Below are 20,434 nucleotides of genomic sequence, written 5' to 3' on the forward strand. Positions count from 1 at the left end.
TGCACACCCACACTTCCTCACAAACATAAGGACGCTGCTGCCTCCTCTCTCCTCTCCTTCCCTCCTCCGTGTGACACAAAGCAGGAAAAGCTCTTTGAGCACAGTCATGTAAAACCCAGCCAGGCTGTAAAATCCGAGGCTACACGGATGACACAACAGGCTGAGAGGCTCTGCAGCAGGGAGGCTGGAGAGATGCAGGAGTGGGGACGAGGAGAAGGATTTAAACCCAGTGTCCCTGGGGAAGGGCTGCCACGCTGGATAGGCGGTGATGGACGAGCAGCAGGGGAGACAGCCCAGCCACCATATGCCCATCTGAGACATCAAAAGCCAGAGACAGGGAGAGGGGTGGAGAAACCAGAGATGGTTTGAGGGGTGGGAGAGAGGCAGGAGAACAAATGAGCTTCACATATCCGAGCTGACAGCCGATGGGAGCAGGGGGAGAAGAAGCAAGAGCAGTTATGGATGTGCCCTCCCCACACCTGGACAGAGCCAGCCGCTCTCCCACCTCTGGGTTATGGAGGAACAGGAGGCTGGGGAGGAATTGAGGCTCCCTGACACACCACAGGGCACGAGCAGCTTTCTCCACAGCACCCCAAGAGTGCTGCTCCCTCCTGAGCTCCACCTGCCAGCTTTGGAGCAGCAAAAGGCAGAAAGCTGCTCCCATGTGGATGGGGACAAGTCCCCTTCCACTCACTCTCCTTAGTCTGGCCCCACAGGTGTCAAGGAACAGGCTGGAGTCAGTCCCTGACCATCAGTGTGGGGGACACTGTCCCTCTGTCCCCCAGGCTCTCCCCGAGGGGGCTGCAGGTGCCTCTGCACCCTCCTGACCCCCACCCCAGCCCTCTGCCCTCATCTCCAGCCCCACAGCAGGGACAGCTGCTGACTGCAGGTGACAAACCTCACCTGTGTGCTTCACACCCGTCACCTTCTGCCCCCCCTGGAAAGCGCCTCAACAATGAGCTCCAGTAAAGACAAACCCACTTGTTTTCCATCTGGCCTCAGCACAGAGCAGCAGGAGCCTGCCTGAAAGGGCCCCTCGCCCACAGCGGCAGCAATCCTCGGAGACAAAAGAAAGGCAGCCACCAAACACGTATTTTGAAAGGTTTTTTCCCATTTTTGGAGCTCCAGTGCCCGCTGGCAGCTCTGTGGAAGCCCACGCGCCCGTCCCGCCGGCCCACACAGAGCTCCAGCTGCTCCCTCGCGGTGACGAGCCCCCATCCTCGCAGCCCGGGGAACAGCAGGCTCTGTGCTGGCCCCAGAGTGCTGCTGGAGCTGGGGCTGCGCTGGGACACGGCAGGAAAGGCATTTTCCTGCTGCTTGATGAGATTCCCTGCACACCAGCACAGCCGTCCTTCTGCTCATCGCTCCCGTTCCACCTTCAACAAACGGCCCGTGGTGCTGAGCCCGACATTCCCCACGGAGCTGCCCACCTGGGAGCGTGTCCACGCTACAGGAGAGCCACAGACAACTGCAATCCTCGCTCAAAAACATCCAGCAGAGCAAATTCACCTTTTTGTGCACACACACACACAAACATGCACCTCCACCTCTGAGAACAAAGGTAAAAGGCGAGACCATGAAGCCATCCATGGGTAACGTCATTTTGCTTTTAGCTGCACAGCCCAGTGTGCTCTTCCAGGCTGCAGATCATCCCCAAACTGGGATTCAGATCTCTGCCTCTGGTGCAAACTCGGCTGACCTTGGGCGCTCGCCCTTCCCGCAGCCCCGGTGCCACACGCCGAGGGGAGGTGACAGCCCTCATCTCTCACTCCTGCCCGTCTGTCCTGCTCCAGACACCTCACGCAGCTTGGGAACACACCTGCCCGGCACTCAGCACCCCGGGTGGCACCGAGCACAGCTGCAGCCTTGGAAGACAGAGAAAAACAAGATAACCACAAAAAACCCTCAGGAGAGAGAACTCAGAGACCTTCCCCAACAGGTGCTTCTTGGGGAAAGAAGCTTCACTTCCTTCACTGCGAGGAAGTGAAGATTAGATGGAGGAGACAAACCACAGAGCAGATGAAAAGAGGAGAGAGCAGCCAAATTTGAGACAGATGGAGAGTGGGGAGCAAGGATGCGCTGTTTGGAACGGGTCTGTGTTCCAAAGCAGCGGCGTTGGGGAGCGGGGGAGCTGCAGACAGGGGAAGAGGCAAGGAGGAGAGCTCCAGAATTCACATTTTGCTTCAGGACAAGTGAGAAAGCTGCAAACTGGGAGAAGGACTAGGGAGGAGGAGTCTCTATGGAGACACTCCACAAGATTGAGGACAGCCCTTGCAGAGGTCCTGCAGAGACTCCAGACCCCATGAAATCCAGGGGTTTATTGACAAATTTTGCACTTTTTATTTCTGAGGGTTGTTTCTCAATGCCTCACAAATAAAATTAAAACGAGGGCTTTCTGACAGAACAAACAAACAGGGAGTGAATTATATTCCATTTCCCCGTCAATAACTTCTCCCCAACCCAGTCGTCTTATCATCATAAAAAGTCCATTAAGCAGTAATTGGGGAGGCAGGAGAAGGCAGGGCTGGGCCGGGGAGCAGGAGCAGCTCGCTCCCCAACTGGCCTTTTCTGGGAAGGCAGACAGGATAATTATAGGCTTCAGATGGAGACTTCCTCTTACTGTCAGCAGCTCTTGGCTCCCTTCAGGGAGACAGGACTGGCAAGGTTGGGCAGAGGAGGGTAAAAAAAGATCCAGGATGTTTTTTTAGAAGTGAAATACTTCCACCTGGCTATTCCCCTGCTGCTGAGCCACCAAAGCCCTTACCTGACCCAGAGGAGCTGGGCTACCACAGGATGCAGCCTGTTCCTCTGTGGGCACGGGGAATGTCACTTGGAGGATTTCCCCCTCTCCTCTCCTGCAAGGCCCCAGAGGAGGAAGGACAGCAGCGAAGGATGGCACCAGCACAGGAGTTAAAACACACAGATTATGGTGAGGAAGATGAAGAACTCATTTAATGCACCTTTACTACACTGGATGTCCAACAACCCCAAGCTCTGTGCCAGCTCCCCCTCTCTCCTGGGCTGGGATGAGGCAGCAGATCCTTCCTAGCCAGCACATGCCAAGCTGCTCTCACCATGGGGACGGTAATTTGGGGATCTGGCACATCTATTCAAGCTCCTGTTTGCAGTGCACTGGGATCCAGACCCTTTGGGAGGGAGGTACAAGCCTGCAGCACCGAGGCAGGAGGAGACTGAGGCTACCAAAAATCTGTTTTTAGTTCTGACATCCAAGGTGAGAAAAACCACGTTATCCTTCCTGCTGGAGGGGGAGCATAATCCTCCCTTCTGGCCTCTTTAAACTGCTGGTTTTCAGGGATGGGGCCGTTCCTTATCACATGGGAGCAGCAGCTGGGATGAAGTCATCCCCTTCTGACAGGACTCCTCCAGGCTACCGTGCACATCCCTGTGCATGGAAAGGATCCACCTCTCTCCATGGCAAGCAGGATGAGCCCCAGCTCCAGTGACTGGCACCTTGATACAGCCCAGGAAACCTTCTCCCAGCTGTGATCTACACAAAGGGACAGGGCACGTGGAGCGATACACGGGATGTGAACTGCTCGATGGGACAGGACAGGGGCTTGTGTGGCCATTCCACAGAGATCCTCCTCCCACACCTCAGCTCCCCACGTCCCTTCCCTCACCCATCCCAACGGGCAGCTCTGATAAAGCTCTGCTCTCTTACTCTGTAAATAAAAGCTGTGTTCCACTTACTGCTCCTCTCCTTCAGGCAGGAGAAGGAGGCTCTTGGTCTACAGGAGCAGGGTAAGGTGCAATTCCTAGAGCCCAGAATTTGGGTTATTTTCAAAAGATCACCATTTACACCATTCCTATCTGATCCCTCTCCCTTTCACTGCCTCAAGTGGCAGCTACTGAATTAATCACAGTTAGCAGATTTTAGAAGAAAAGGGGTGTATCATAGTACTCATACAGAAAAAAACACACAAGCCCCCTCAAAATCAAGCAGATCCTCCCCAGACAGACAGACAAAGGAAAATGAGAGCTGGAGGATATTCCTGGCTCCCTGGGAGATCACTGGAGCCAGTCTCAAGGTGATCTTTAAGAGCTGAACTGAAAAAAGCCTTACACCATCTCTTCAGAAATTCATCCAAACAAATCAAAGTCCAGGCTAAAGATTTGTAAGTGTTGGCACTCCTAGCAGCATGCTCAGACTAATTTATGAATAAATCCATGGATTCCAACAGAGGTGAGTGAGGATGAAGACACAGTCAAATTAATTTTACTTTATTAATTAAAAAAACCACCAAGTTTCATCACCCCACCACTCTTTAGAGGTTGTGTGAGAGTGGGGGGAGCTGTGCTCATTAATTATGCAGAAAATGCAAAACTATCATCCTCTGAATGAGTTTAAAATAAGGAGAAACCCTTTCAGAATGGGGAGAAATTACTCCCCAAGGCAGCTGAAATTTCTCTTGCAACTTCAAAGGACAATAAATTATTCAAATCACTCGCGCCACTCGCACGCTCTCTCACTCTCTCCCCTTCTCAATTTTATGCTCCTGAGTCAATTAAAGATTTGGAGGACTCGGAGAAACTTTGTAGAATGCTAAACCAGTTGCAGCTCCTTCTATTTATTTTTTTCCTTCTTTAAAGCTTTGCTTTTCCTCTCGGCCTCAAAAGGAAACAGAAATGACTGGGTGCATTGCAGATGAAACGAGCAGCGCTGGTTTCCACCAGGCCTGCATGGAGCGTTTCATGTCTGCAACCACCAGGCCAGGACATGCTCAGAGTTCTCTATGCAGCGATTCTGTGAAAACAGGTCAGCCCAGAGTCCCTCCTGTCAACGCTCTAAATCATTCATCCCAATATTCCCTTTCAAAGTCGAAGCAGCAGACATCCAAAATATCTTTATACTGCTCTCTCCTGGCACTCCTCTGGTCTGGGCGAGTGGCGATCGCTGCCACATCCTGCTGAGGGTGTGGAGGATGCTCTGCTCCTCCAGAGTGAAGCCTGGCTGCCCCTGGGCCAGCAACTGCTGCCAGAGCCCTCACCCTGCTCGGGGTTTGCAGGAGGAGAACAGGGTGGTGTCACCAAACCAGCTCTGGGGTGACCAGGCTGCCCAACAACACGGCAAGAGAAGCCCCTGCTCAGAAAAGTGAATCGAGGCAAAAAGAAGGAGGGCTGGGAAGGTGCAGTCACGGAGGGAGGATCTCGACTCCCTGGCCTGCAGCCCGTAGCTGGTTTCCTCCTCACACACAGCAGATGGTGTAAAACGTGACTATTTTCATGAACTTTTACAATCCCCAAAAAATTAAAGGCAGCTGCAGTGCACAGAACATCACAGCTTTCTAAGGTGGGAACTGGGACCAATTATGCTGCAAGAGAACATCCTTGACTGGAGGGGAAGAGTGGCAGAGTAAATAAAACTGTTCTTGGGAGATTGTGTCTCACAGGCCAGCTCGAGCCCAGATTCCATCCCACGCACGAGAAACGACATTCCTCTGGTCGGGCGTCCTTGAGAAACACTCTGCTTGACTTCTAAGAATAATGCTGGGCTTGCCAGGCCACAAAAAGGAGGAATCCCTCACAGAGTCCCTTTAGTGACCCAGGAGAGTCGCACTGGGCTGGTCTTGAGAAGACACAAGCACAGAGACCCTGCCAGACAGAAGAAAAGCCGCTGTGACCCAGGGCCTGGGAGAGACTCTGGAAAGATCCCATCCTTCCTGGCAGCAAGTGCAAGAACTGTTGGTGTGAAAAGGACAACCAAGGGGAAAAGTCATAAAGAAAGAAGTCCTGTCTTCTTGGCAAAGCCTGACACAGAGAAACAGCCCCAGTTTTGGCATCCAGGTATGAAGACAGACATTTCCTCCATCCCAATCCTCTGCAGGTGACATTTTCACACAAGCCACTTGCTTACACAACAACCAGATGCTCTTTTCCCCTAACTTAACCATCTAATGAAGCTGAGCAGAAAGAGCCTCTGGTTGGGAACAGATCCTTCAGCAGGAGACACCCATGGCTGGGTCCCAAGCACCGTGGCTGCCGCTGTCCCCAGGTGCTCCTCAGCAGAGATTAATCTAAGGAGCACTCACAGTGGGGGCACAGCTGGGACCTGGGAAGTGACAGCCCCCCTGCCCCCAAGGAAGCTCTTTCAACAGATGATTTATTTCCTCTCTGGGTTCTACAGAAGACACAAACTTTCCAATTTGAGTTATCTTTAAAAAAGAAAAAAGAAAAAAAAAAAAAAGAAAAGAGATACATCACTTGATCCAGCCAGGCAAGGTTTAATTTAATCAGGCACTTAAACAAGGTGACATAGAAGCTTAATTCGGTGTCCTTGAGTGAGACAACAACCAGCCCAGAGCCCTCAGCAAGATCGCAGCTGGCAGACGGAGAAGGCAGCGAAGGAAAGGGCAGTGCAGCCACAAGGACAGGGAGGTGTCCCCTGCCTGCAAAGGCAACTGCTGCCAAGGAGCAGGAGCAGCAGGTGGAGCTGGGCAGGGAAGCAGTGGTCTCTACCTTTTCGGGATTCATCTCCTCTCTCAGACTCCACTCACTGCAGGGACAATGTGCAACTCCAAGTGAAAACTCCACCACCCTCCAATCGACCTCCTCAACAAAACTTCCTCTGTGCTCCCACCTTAAGTTCATAAATTCTCCCCCTTCACAAATGCTCCCTCTCCAGCCCAGCCACCAAAGGGGAAAAAAGCCTTTCTGCAGCATCTCCCTGGCTCCTCAGCCCTGCAGGCTCCCTGTCCTTTTTGGACAATCAGGGTCTGTGACCCAGACTGGGACAGCTCAGCCTCACCACACTGCGAACCTTCCCTCTCCTGGGCTGCTGCCTTGTCCCGGATCCATCTCAAACACCTAAAACTGGAGCAGCTTTCCCCCACCATGGAGAGATTTCCTTCCCACTGATGTCGACTTAACGTGTCTATCAAGTCCCAAGATGGATCCTCCTTGACTTTTCCTGCCATCTCAGCTGACAGCTGCTGTCTCGGCCAGGAGCAGATCAAAGCCCGGACCCCCGAGCTCAGAGCGGAGCAGCAGGGGCTAATCCTGCAGGGCTGAGAGCACGGGAGGGACCGTGCAGGAGAGGAGGCAGACACACCTGGGAGCTCCTTGCTCTGGATCCCCGTGAGCCAGCCGTGCTGCCAGGCACCAGCTCCTGCCCCTGCTGGCACAGAGCACACACCTCCCACACCACACCTTCACCGAGGCACCAGCTCCCCGAAACACAGCCTGAACGTGCACCTAGAGGAGCTCCACTCCCATCCCATCACGTGTTCCATCATCTCCTGAGTCCCACACGGTGCAGACCTGGCTGCTGTCCCTGCCAGCCCCAGGGATGCTGACGGAGCATGAGACCCCCCTCACATGCACCTCCCATGAATGACTGTGTTCTGCAAATTAATGATGGAGCAAGGGCAATTAAAAGGAAAGAAAGCCAGGGTAATGCATCATAAAAGGGGCTTTATTCTGTTATTTTGTCAATTGCAATTTAGATTTAATTATTTATGGTAATACTTCAGAGTGTGCTAGTAAGGGTTCTATACCGTGATTTATAAAGGAAGGAAACGTAAGTAATAAGTAATGTTCCCTGCCCTTAAATCTTTGCTGGGGTGGAGAGAGCCACGCACCAGCCTTCTGTGTATGCAAAGTGCCAATTAGCAAAGTGCTATTGTAAAACACAAAGGTTTAATCAATGAGAAAAATCCACTTGAAAACAGCGAGCATGCTGATTCCAGTCAGAAAAATGGCCACATTTCCATGCAGTAAATGGCTTTTATGTGCGACTGAGGAGCACTCGGAGCTGTTCCTGCGGGTGGCAGAGGAGGGCAGGGGCACCTGAGCCCTGCCCAGCCCCTGGGGCTGCCTCTGTGCCCTCACAGAATGAGATGTTTCAGCCTTTATGGCTCAGGCTGGGTGTGTGAACAGCAAACAGCAAGGCTCGGTGTGTGCCCAGCTCCATCAGCAATTTGGGAACTGTTCCTCTCCCCAGACTCATCTCCAGGCCCTGTCTGTCTCTGTGCCTGCTCTCCCCTCAGCTCTGAGGGCACATCTGGCTGTGCAGCTCCTGGGGAGGCCTCCCCAAACTTCCTGCAGCGGTGCCACTTCATGGCACTCACACAAACAGCAGAATCCTTAACAAAAGGATGATACTTTCCATCTATTGACACCACTGAAAATAATAATGGAATTAGTAATTTCTGGTTCCATGGCTGCCTTTGACCATATGGAAGAAACAAAGAAAATGCCCATATGCAACCAAAGAAAAAGAGAAAGAACATGTCTATGTCACACCTTTCAATTATTGTTCTCTTCAGCTTCCCAAGGAGGAACAGCAGGAAGAAAGTAGTGTGGTGCTTTGGGTTTTTAATTTAAATGGCAGTTTCCTTTAAATAGAATGTTCCTGCCACAGAAAGATTTAAATCACTGACTGAGATCAATTAGCCTCGGAAACAAGGGAAGTATTTTAATGGTCCTTTGACTGCAGAGGCCGCAGCTCCTCCAGAGCTGCCCTGGGAGAGGAGGCGAGTCCCGGCTCACACCGGGATCCGCTCCTCTCTGGGAGGGTGATGCCCTCCAAAAGCCAAAATCCCAGGGCTTTCCCATCTCCAGCCTGGGCTTCCCATGGCAGGAGGGCACCAGCAGCGTGTGCCCGGGGGCTGCAGGGCCTGGGGAGAAGTGGGGCAGGAAATGGGGTCAGCGCCGTGGCGAGCGCCGGCCGCGTGGAGAGCGGCCAAGGGATTACGCGAATGTGGCAGAGCCCAGGGCCATCTGATGGGAGAGGACATTGTCAGAACTGTGACAGCTCCTCACAGCCTCTGCAGCTGTGACACACAAAGCTGTTTGCTGTTTGCAGGGCTCAGCGGGGAGCGGCACAGAGCAGCTCGGGTGCTACAGGCCAAAATGAGATTCCCAGGACTCGGGATCCTCCAGAGCAGGAACGATCGACTCCCTGCCCACTGATCCTCACCAGGCACAGCAACAGCTCCAGAGCAGCTCAGACAGCTGGTACCAGGGAGCATCCCCAAGGGCACAGGGCAGGGCGGTGCTGGAATGCTCCACAGGTCAAGAGGAGCAACAACACCTGGCCCAACATCTGCACAACAAGCAGGTAAGAGCAGCCACGTCTCAGCAACCTGCAAAGTTCCTGCACGGACATCTGTGAGCAGCCAGAGGAAAAAAAGCACAAACCCTCATAGTTCAGGATCCAAGGACACTGCAGAACTACAGGAGAGAGAAACTTGGCTGCAAGCAGCAAGGTGTCTGCAGAGCAGTGACAGATTTCAGTAGGGCTCAGGCCACACCACTGGTGCATTCTGTGCTTGACCAGCACCAGCCCTTCCTGAGGGCACATTTTCCCCAAAAAGGGCTCTGCAGCAGTCAGACAGCACATGGGACTGCCCACCCCAGAGATGAGGGACAGACAGTAAGTTTGTTGCTTCCCAGGAAAATGGAAAGCACAAGGGAACTGAGGTCATCCAGCCAGGATTTGGGGAGGCTGCGATTCTGCCGTGCCCACTCCCAGCACTGAACACACCGGCCTGGCTGCACACCCAGACTTCAAACAGAGCACTCAGCTATCACTGGGGATGGATCAGGGCTCTGCTCATACAGAAAGGCTGTAGAGCTGCAGATTTCCACTGATTCCCCACTCCTGACTGCACTGCACAAAGAGCCAGGAACGGAGATTCCCAGTGCCCACTTTCACACTCCAACAAAGCCACCCTGAGCCCACAAAGCAGCACTGAGCACTCTGGGTGCTCACAAAGAGCATCAGCTCCAACACCAGAGCAGGACCCTGGATAAATCTTGGGGCAAAAGGCTTGTGGCAGTTCCCTGCTGCAGTTCACTGCTGCTGCCACTCAAGACAGCTCAGAGCGAAGCTGTGGGTCTGTCTGGACACCAGTGGTGCCATCTGAGGTGCAGACTGACACCCACAGCCAGCACTTCACCCTACCGTGAACCTCCTGGAGCCCAGCTCCCTTCTCAGGCTTATGAAACGAAAAACAATAAAAGAAAACATTATCTTTCTGCACATGAGTGTTTCTCTCTGCAAAGACGGATTAAGCATGAACCCAGCAAAACTCAGGAGAGAGGCAAGGGAAAATACATCCCCACTTGCCTACTGCAGAGAGGACAGAGAGCACCGTTCCAAAAACATCTCCCAGCAACAAAAGGTCGTGGATCCATTCAATCCCCAGTGAGCATCATCGTAATAAACCCCGATAACGAAGCGATTACGTGAAAAGCTGTCAAGGGCTACGCTGACCAGAGCAGCCCTCTCACCAGCTTCAAGAAGCTTTGCTGGGGAGGAAAAAAAGTCATAATTCAAACAGCTTGGAAAAGTCTATTCCCCACTGATCCCAAGCGATCAGCCTTCATGTCGAAGGAACATTACATTCAAGTCGCTGAAGATTTTCACTCCTTTTTTTTCCTTCCCCTTTTCATTTTTTAAAGCAGGAATTGAAAGGCAGCAAAGATAAAAACTGTGTTGAACTGGAACTGGTTCACTCAGGGGAAGGAGAAACATAATACTCTTTCTTGAAATGCTGTTTGGAATCCAGCCCCAGAAAGTAACATGACAATGGTCACCAGTGTCTGGCAGATGCTGAAAGGCAGTAGCAGGAGAGGACAATAGGGGTGAGCTGGGTGGAGATGGGGCCGGGAGAAGGTGGGGGAAGGCTCTGGCAAGAGCTGTCAGGCAGCTCCCTCCCTTTTCCCCATCTCTTTGGCAGCCTTGGGGGAAAGCTGAAACTCAAAGCAGGCTGTGAGGATCCAGCTGCCCTGTGTCCCTCCGAGGCGGGGCTGGGAACAATAGGAAGGCACTAGTGGAAAGTTAAGGATGTTGGAAAATTAAACACTCCATCAGGTACTGAGCTTCACTTCCTCAACGATGAAAAGGAGAAGGGTGAAAAAAGGAGCAGGGGGACAGCAGAGTCACTCACTTTCAGCAAGGCAGTCCATCAGCAGCACGGAGAGGACGTTCACGAGGGAGACCAGCGAAGACATTCCAGGGCTGGGAAGGATCCTCATCCTCTGCAAAGGCCTTCGGCCCCAGCCAGGAAGGCTCTGGCTCAGTGGGAACTGCAGCGTCTCCCCAGCCTTGTCAGCACCTGTGGAGCACAAAGGGACAGCTCTGAGGGGGAGGCAGGTGGGCAGCGGCCGAGCAGAGCCCGAGCGGCGCCTGCAGCGCACGGTCCCTGCAGGGACACAGGGCACCCTCCCCAGGGCAGCAGCGAGCCCTCCTGGCTCCAGGGGCCAGCTCCAGCTCCATGGGGTGAGCCCAGCTCCATGGGGTTTAGCCCAGCTCCAGGGGCCAGCTCCAGCTCCATGGGGTGAGCCCAGCTCCATGGGGTGAGCCCAGCTCCATGGGGTTTAGCCCAGCTCCAGGGGCCAGCTCCAGCTCCACGATGGAAGCCCAGCTCCCTGGCAGGGCACAAGCCTGGCAGGGCTGGGCTGTCTCCGTGTGCAGCCACGGAGGGAGGCACAGCACGGGGAGGAGAAGCACGGTCGAGGCACCACCACAGCCTATGTTTGAATATTTGGAGTTTAACACCCATCAGGCTCTCTCCCTCCCCAGCACAGGAGAGGCAGCGCTGGCTGAGCAGCACCGAGCAATGAGGTGTGAAGGGATCTGACCCGACAGGGCCCAGGGACCCTCGGAAAGGGCGATTCTTCCACAAAAGCACAGGGTGAAGAAGCGAAGCTGAAACCTCACACATGAAAAACCCAGCAATGACGGAAACAAATCCCCGCCAAGAGGGCAGATAAAAGAGGAGATGCCTTTGCTGGGTCCCATTTTGTCTGCTGAGGATCCGTGTGCCCAGGCAGGGTGTGATTCCCCCAAGACAAACACCTGGAGCAGGGGTGCCACAGCCGATCCTGATGGATCACGCAAACGCAGCCTCCACAGGAGGGGGAGAGATTTTCTCCTGACCAGCTCTGCCCTGGACGTGGCAGAACGTGGCAGCAGGACAGAACCAGCAGATCAGCAGGGCTGTGGCTGGGGAGATCCAGCTCAGCATCAGCCTGCTCCCCTCACCCTGCCAGCACATTTCCATGGAGACAGCTCCCGGCTCCAAGCAGAGCTCCCTGCTTACAGCTTTATCCTGATCCCTGTGCAAAGCTGGAATGGCATTAAGCAGCTGTGTTTCTAGCCACCGCCCCAGAGGTGAGATTTGCCCCAGAAGGGCTGAAAAGAGAGTGAAAGCTGCAGCCACAACCTCCTCCCAGGGTCAGCAGCTCAGAGGTTTCCCATCAGCCAGACGCTGAGCAGCGGGATAATGGGCCGGAGCTGTGGAAGGACGCTCTCAGATCTGACAGATTCCTTCCCGCTATCGTTACTCCAATTAGAAATCAAACCCAGGGTTTATCACCCTTTGGAGGAAAGCCAGGTAGGAGATATTGTACAATGATCAAAGGCTTTGACAGGACTAAGGGGATAGTGAGGCTGTTTAAGCTTTCTGACACACATCAGGGTGGGAGACCGTCGGGACAGGCAGTGTGAAGGGGCATTTTAATCTTTTTCTGTCCCATTAACTCTCCAAGGCTGAACTGTGCAGAATTAAAAGAAAAGCCAGGATAAACAAGAAGTCCCCATATGTACTCTGCCCTAAAGAACAACTTTTCAGAGAGAAGCTTTGGACTTGCACTTTGAGGATTACAAAGCCTCTGCTGTGTGCTCTGTGCTAGCCCAGATCCACCGTGCTTCAGTGCCGGCTCATGGAAAACGAGCATAAATACTGAAACAAAAAAGAGAAAAAAATCTGAATCCCATCACTGGGAATCTCTTCAAATGTTTGTTCTAGACACACTTAGAGGAACACAAAGAGGCTCCAGCCAGCCCTAGTGCGGGGTTCGCAGGGTTCCAGGGCACAGAACAACGCGTTGGGGTTTCTTTTGTTGCTGTCAGGGCCGAGCAGAGAGTGGGAACATGGTGAATAGCTGTGATGGGAACAGTTAATTAAACTGGGGATGTGGCATCCATGCCAGCACAGCAAATGGAGCCACGTTGCAGCTCCCTGGCTCTCTCTTCTTCCTCCTTCAGTCACGCAGCTCCCGTTCCCACCAGCAAGGCTGGCGTTGGAGAGAGCCAGAATCCACCCAACTATTTTAGGTGCCTCTATTAAAAAAAAATCCAACAAACCACACTGGTCCAGTCACCACTTCAGAAGCTCTTATTTTTCTTTATCACAGCAGTATATCCACCCCTGCCAGTGCCAAAAATGCCCCCAAACCTCTCTTTGAGCCCCGTGTGCTCCCTGAACACGGCAGCAATGATCCTCCACAGCTGCGAGCCACTCTGCAGCACATCCCCAGCGTCCCCCCAGGATGGAGCAGAATGTCAGGGAAATGTTCCTCCTCCTGCAGAGAGAGGAGCCTGGCAGCACCCCACAGCCAGCACACTTTCCATGCCACATGATGGGCTCCGATGGAGAAGGTCTGGTAACGGGGATGCAGCAACAGCTCCAAGATTAGAGAAGGAGATGCCAGAGGGTGACACTTCCGCTCCGGTGCTAATGTGCTTCCCGAGCCCTTGACGGAGACAGAAAGTGCTGGCAGAGATATTAGGATATGTCAGCTTCAATCCAGCAACTCATCCTTCAGAGCAGGTACGTCGCTGGCTGTCCCCCACACGGGATTTTCAGGACAGCCCGATGTCACCCACCTGGCTCCCCTGCGGATGTGGAGGACAGGCTGGGGCAGAGGCTGCTCTGCTTCCTTGGGAGGGCCCTGGCAATAGGAACAGACTCATCCCCTGCACGATTCCTGCCTGCTGGAACCCAGCTGCCACACGAGGCTGAAATCCAGTGGGAATTGTTCTGATGAAAGCTCAAATCCCAAGGGCTCTGTCACCCATCCTCTCCCCTCCTCAGGGCACAGCTTACCTTGTCTGTCTCTCTGGAGCAGGTTTGCTCACCCCTGCCTGTCTCTGAGCACCCAGCCAAGCTCCTGGCACCAACCAAGCCAGCATAATGGCACTTTTCCTGTGCTGCTCCACGGACCTGCAAGCCCTCACTAAATTCTCTGGCACAGGATCCCCTGCAACACAAGCAAACCACCTAATAGACCTCAATCCTTGCTAAAGAATGCAATTAAGTGAAGCCATGGCCCCCAGTGGGGTCAGATTTGTGCTAGATACGGTCACATTTCAGGAATAAGATTAATTCTTACAGTAAAAGAGCTCCTGTAAGACATTCATTCTTGTGTGCTGCCTAATCTCCAGCTCTAAGCAAGGCCATGTGTGCAGCTTGTAAGCACCGAGCACGGGGTCTTGGAGGGCATTATTAAAAATAATAAAAGTGAGAAGTGTTTGCAGGAAGCAGCTTCCCAGTGCAGCTCCTGCAGCAGGACTGAGCCAGGGACCCAGGGGAGCGAGGCACAGAGGGTGAAATGCTCACAAGCACCTACATTTCTTAAGAGCTTAAGTTCCCCCGGGAGTCAAAGGGACTTAACCTAAGCTGCTAAGATGCTTTTGAAGATTTTTCCCCCCAGCAACTCCCATTTCAGAGGGTGCTGGACACCTAACTCCCTTAAGCTGCTTTGAGTATCGAGGGGATACAGGAGCAGGAGGGGTTTGGCTGCCTTGGTCCTCACTGCTTAGAGAGGGAAATGCTGCTAAAAGCACAGTGACAGACACTGGGATGGGTCAGAACTGTGGATTTTCACAGAAACACAAATTTTGGGTTGCAAGGGACATTAAAGATCCTTTTGCTCCAATCTGTCAATTGCAGGGACACCTTCCTCTGGACCAGGCTACCCAGAGTCCCTCCAGCATGGCCTTGAACACTCCCAGGGATGGGGAGTCCACAACCTGTCTGCACAACATTTTGCCATATGTTACTTGTTCTTAGCCCCCATGGAGCTGGTAATTGAAACATTTGCTCTGCATTTGAAAAAAATCCAAGAGGGAGGAACCATGTATTCATTTCAGATTCATTACAATATGACAACTTGGAAAAAAAAACCACAAAAAAAAGCACAATTGTGCCTCTTTTCTGTTTCACCTGCCTGTGAAAAGGAGAAGGGTGATTTTAAAGAAATTCTCTGCTAAAAGTTCCACTTGGATCTAGGAGATGATTAAATATCTTCATTTTCAGCAGCTGCTGTGGGAGAATTGCTCCCATTAGACACATCAATGGAAGCAAACACCTTGCAGGCAGAGGGCTGCACTGAGGGCTCTTCCTTCCAGCAGCACCAGCTTCGTTTGTGCTGCGTATTAACAGAGGTCAGTGGGTCGCTTCATTTCCTCCCAGCAACCTCTTTAAAGCGAGGAAGAAAAGCTTTTAGCACAACCACCAGCTCATTTGTCACCTCCCCTGGGGAGGGCAGAGATGAAATTTGAATTCACTGCCCCACAGTTCCAGCTTGCTCCTCTCCAAACCCCTGTCCTTGGCAAACCCAGCCTCAGCAGGGCCGGGGCTGGCCCAGGAGCCCACCCGGGCACCTCTGGGGAACGAGGAGATGCCAACGTGCTCTGGAGCCCTGACAGCCACACCATGGAATTACAGGATGGGCTGGGCTGGAAAGGACCTCAGAGAGCACCTGGTTCCACCCCCTCGCCACAGGCAGGGATGTCAGTGACTGGACCAGGGTCCCCAGGTATCAACCTGGCCTGGAGCGCTTCCAGGGATGGGGCAGCCACACTCACGCTGCTGTAGGTGCCAAGCTCCACCAGCTGTGCAGATCTCAAAAGATGCCTGATCCTGCCCAAAAAAAGGGGAGGTGAGGGAGCATTTCCAAGTCAGTGCCTTCCAGCCCAAAGCTGCTGGACACGGTTTCTCCTCTGTCTCAAATGCAGCTCCCCAAGCCACTCCCGAAGGCAGGCCAGGGGTTTGGCAAACACAATTAGAGCAGCAGCAGAGATCCTTCAGCGTGAAGCATGGCTGTTTATCTATCATGGAGTTACTTAGATCTTAAAAAAATATTTACAAGAAAGAGGCAGAGTATTATCTTCCATGGGGAAACAAACACAGATGGAGGAAAAAAAGAGCTTTGATCAGGACTGTCTCCGTCCTATTCGCCGCTTTTCATCCCCAGATCTCCAAGTGCTTTAATATGACAGTATTATCCCTTTTTACAATGTGGGAAACCAGAGGAAGCTGCACACTCAGACAGCTCGCAGTGTTTGCACGTACACACACACACACACACAGCCCCCCTCTCTCCCTGTCCCTCCCCTGTGGCATTTCTGGTCCTCCCGTGTGTGTGGAGCAGCAGCACAAGGGGCATTTTGGGGCACGGGTGCGTGGGTGCTCCCGGAGCTGCTGCTCCCTGCCCGGGGCTGTGCTGGCACAGCGAGGGTTAAGCTGTGGTCACTGCAGGAGAAAGGAGATGGGAGAGCTCCAGCTGGGTCAGGATGGTCAGCAGGAATTAATTTTGCCCCGCAGTGACAGCTGTGACAGGCAGGGACGCGCCAGGAGCGTTCAGCAGGTGCAGCCCAGCGCGGACAGGGCGCGGGGGCAGCGCCACAGCCACAGGGAGCAGCGCCAGGGGAGGAGGAGGAGGAGGAAGCACAGCTCCCCTGGCCTGGCTGCACCCTGCTGGGGGAGCCCATCCACACCCTGGGGGCTGAGGGAGGACCCCAAAGGACCCCCCGGCTGAAAATCCGGACGGAGGCAGCACCAGAACGAGCAGAAATCCCAGGAGCATCCCCTGGGCCGGTACAGAGCAGGAGATGTGGCTTCTCTGCAGGGCTGGGCTCTCCTCCAGGATGCACAAAGGGAAGGATCTGACCCAGGACCACTCTCCCCATCCCCTTCCCCTCGCTCCCACACAAGCACACCCCATCCTTCAGCGTTTCCCAGCAAACCACCGCAATCTCCGCCCGACGGCATCAGAAATCGTCAACTAAATTGCCGTGTGGTTCAGGGTAATACTTCACGTTTCTTTTTCCCCTGCCTCTGAGCTTTATTTATTTATTTAGGAAGTCATTCATCATTAGCCCCAGCTTAGCTGCCTGACAGACTGGGAGCTCCTTGGGGCACAGACTGCATCCCGGTGCTCACCACGCACACTGACAGTGCCGGGTAAATAGAAAATATAAATATATAAAAGTATAAAATAACTGTCAGTCAGCCATGTCCTGCAGCATCCCTGCTCAGCCAGGGGAACCAACACCACCTTCTGACAGAAAGCAGTGCTATAATCACCAGCATCCCCCTCCCAAAGCACCTGCACCCCAACCTGGGCCGATGGCTGCCACTGGGTTACTGCACACAGCAGAGGGAAAAGAGATAAAAACTCAACAAAGAGCCCAAACAATCAGCTGCTTTTGCTGCCCACACCAACAAAACTGAAAGAAGCCTCTCTCATGTCTGGAGCCCAAGTCAAGGAAAAGCCTTTTTCTGACATCAAATGCAGGTTCAGATCAGCTCCACATTCCTGGGGAGGAAAGACTGCCTGGCCTCACATCTGTGTCCAACTAAGAACATACGAGAAAACCACTCAACAGTGAGGAACCAGTGCTCTCCTGCCTTGCAGCAGGGCATGAAGATGACCTGTACTGGGAAGAGCCCATCCAGATGGCATCAGTCCCTCTGACCAGGCTAATCCCTCCAGCTCTGGCTTTCTGCTCCCTTCACACAGAAATTTGGATGCTGCTGCATCTTGTGACCTTCTCCACCCTCCAAACCGCTCTGCCAGGTCTGCACAGGGACTCCCTTTGTGTTCAGCAGGAGGGAATGGCAGCCCCCTCCTGCAGCCCCAAACCCTGCAAGCAGGGGGGCAAAGCCCATTGCTGCTCCTCACTGACAGGAGCTCACCTGCTGACAGACCTGGCCCTCCTCCAGCTCCTACATCTTCTGCAGCCCTCTGAGGACAACTTGAACTGGTTTCTCACAGAACAGGTGGTTCTTATCAGAAAGCCTTGTGCAAACCATCCCCTGAGGATGCCCCAGCAGCCAGGCCAGGAGCCCGGGAGGTCAGTCCCTGCCCCACAGGGATCCCTTGCTCTGGGCAGGAGCACGAGTGGGAAACCTCCTCCCCTGCTGCTGGAGCACAAGCAGAGCATCTCCCACCAGCCACAGCCCCAGCAAAGGAAAAAAAGAGATGAAAAATCGAAAGGAAGAAAAAGCACTCAAGAAAGTTAATTAGGAACATGAGGGTGCTTTATCAGCTCTGGCTGTGAGTGCTGGACGGGTGTAGGATGTCACCAGCCCTCGCAAGAATGACCTTCTCATTACCGGTGATCGCTGATCGATCACTGATCGATCGCCTCCCTCTGTGTCTCCATCAGCGCCTGCTCCTCTCGGAGCAGCCTCGGGGCACCAGGGCAGAGCCCCTGGGCAGAGACACCAGGGCAATGGCACCAGGGCAATGGCACCAGGGCAATGGCACCAGGGCAGCGGCACCTGGGCAAGGGGTGCCAGGGGCACCCTCCTGCTGCTCCCTCCAGGGCACTGCCCCAGGGAGCAGAGCACAAACAGCCCCAGCCTCACCAGGATTCTGCACAGCTCATTTTGATCCCCAGGCAGAAACAATACGAGTTATGAGTGAAATAACAAAAAAAATCCCCAAACTGCACGCAGGCACACACCTCACACCAAAACCAAAATTCAAAACTCTCTCTAAACACAACCTGGAAGACTTTAACCAGGCACAGGCAAGGACCCTGCTCCCTCCCAGCCCACTGGGAACTCAGAGAGGCTTCCATGGAGGTGACAAAATTGGTCTGGATTTATGCTAAGACAGAAGACAAATTAACCCCCTGCTTATCATCTTTAGGGTCCCCCATAGCTGAGAGGAACTGTTCCTCCTTTCTCATGAATTCCAGCCCAGGAACACCCCTAGCCCACAGGCAAGCCAAGAGCCTCGGGGAACAAAAAAGAAAATAAATAAATTTCCTTTTTACAGCCTGTGGACCTCATGGCCACTCTTGTCTGCACATCCCTGGGCACCAGGCTGGGAGATGCCACGGGACTGCAGTCCCTGGGCAGAGCACTCTGCTCATCAGGGAAAACAAATGACAGCAACTAAAAGTAGTGAAGCAAACACGCAGAGTTCCTCCTAATTGCTATTTGATGGTCAGTGAAAATCGCTGTGGCAGCTGATGAGCTGTTTGCTTTCCTCACACCTCGTGGAAGAGGCAGAGCTGTGCTCCAGTGGGGAAGGGACACAGGAGTGGGAGGGTGAGGGCACCACACAACCACCCCAGCAAATAAATCCTCCTGCAGGCGAGGCCGGGATGCTGAGCCGCAGTAAGAAGGATAAAGAGGCTTGTCTTTCTTTGTCCCTGGCGCAGAGCTGCCTTCATCACCACGGCTTGCATCTTGCTGATTAGTGACCAGCAAGGAAAGCTAATCAAGGTTATTAGGAAATGTTGCCTTCCCCAGGAGGAGATGGGGCAGCGCAGCAGCTCCCACAGCCCTAGCCCAGCAATGCTGCAGCTGCCCTCTGCCCACACCAGCCCTTGGTGCCACCCTGGGCCTCCCCTCTGGAGCTCACCCTGCCTTCTCCTTCAGCATCCACGCCCTTCCCATGTGCCAGGCGCTCCAGCCCTGCCAGCCAACACAGGGGGTTAAATTCCATAAAGAGGATTTGGTTTTGAGCTTGCAAGACAGAAGATGAGCAAATCCCTTCCCTTGCTCTGGCAGGAATCCTGTGTCTCAGACCCACCAGCCAGGGGAGATTATGAAAGGAGGAGAGAAAGAAAAAACCCCATCCATCACTTGCTGTCGTGATCTCATCTGAATTTAAGAGCTAAGCTGGGAGGATGCTGGGTCACTGCTTGGGCTGGTGGAGCCCTGCAGACCAGTAGACACCAGAACAGACTGGACAGTCTTAGGCTGCAGTGCTCAAGGTCAGCAGCGGGGTCAGGAAGCCACGTCCATGCTCTGTGCTTGCTTTCCCTCTGATTTCATTCTGGGCTGGCTGGCTGGGGAAGCCTCTGGCTCTTGTCACATCCTTGCAGAGAGCCCCAGCTGCAGCAGGCGCCCCCAGAAATTCCCTCACGCTTTGACTGGAGCCCCACAGGCCACAGCAAAGTGCAGAACCCCCAGGTGGCACAAGCCAGGGGCGCTTCCGAGCCCAGCGGCTCGGCCAGGCAGGGCTCTGCTGCCATTTCCATCTCCCACAAACTAAGGGGCTGCTAACTGGGCAGGAACTGGGACTAACACCATCCTGCCAGTGCTGCAGCTCCTGCCTGAAGCCTGATCTCACCCAGCTAGTTCACTTCTCCTGAATCTGCTATTCCTCCCTTTCTGCTCCAGCTCCCAGCCCAGAGCTGGCAGCTTCCAGTGCCTGGGACACGGCAGCCCATGCACAGCCCAGGCACACCAGGCATGCTCCAGAGGTGCCTGAAAACATTGATAAGCGTTTGGAGATTGATAATGTCCCTGCTGGAGCGGGCTGCAGGAAAGGAGCTTGTGAGCACCGTGGGAGAACCTTCCCATCACCCAACACTCAAAAAGCCTCCACCTGCCTGGCACGTCGTTTCATGTTTTACTTTAAACCAGCATAAGGGCTC

At 53.7% G+C, this 20,434-nt stretch overlaps 1 protein-coding gene across 1 annotated transcript in view; it reads right to left on the bottom strand.

Moving 5' to 3' along the window:
• Positions 1 to 20,434, bottom strand: part of PTPRS (protein tyrosine phosphatase receptor type S) — a 139,194-nt gene that overhangs the window by 76,798 nt on the left and 41,962 nt on the right. The window contains exon 2 of the mRNA XM_086862922.1: positions 10,914 to 11,081. Within this exon, the coding sequence (XP_086719048.1) occupies positions 10,914 to 11,001 (88 nt within the window). The 5' untranslated portion in view covers positions 11,002 to 11,081. The remainder of the gene's footprint in view (positions 1 to 10,913; positions 11,082 to 20,434) is intronic.

The sequence above is a fragment of the Cyanistes caeruleus genome, chromosome 25 (genome assembly GCF_971803275.1).
Source record: "Cyanistes caeruleus chromosome 25, bCyaCae1.hap1.1, whole genome shotgun sequence".
NCBI lineage: Eukaryota > Metazoa > Chordata > Aves > Passeriformes > Paridae > Cyanistes > Cyanistes caeruleus.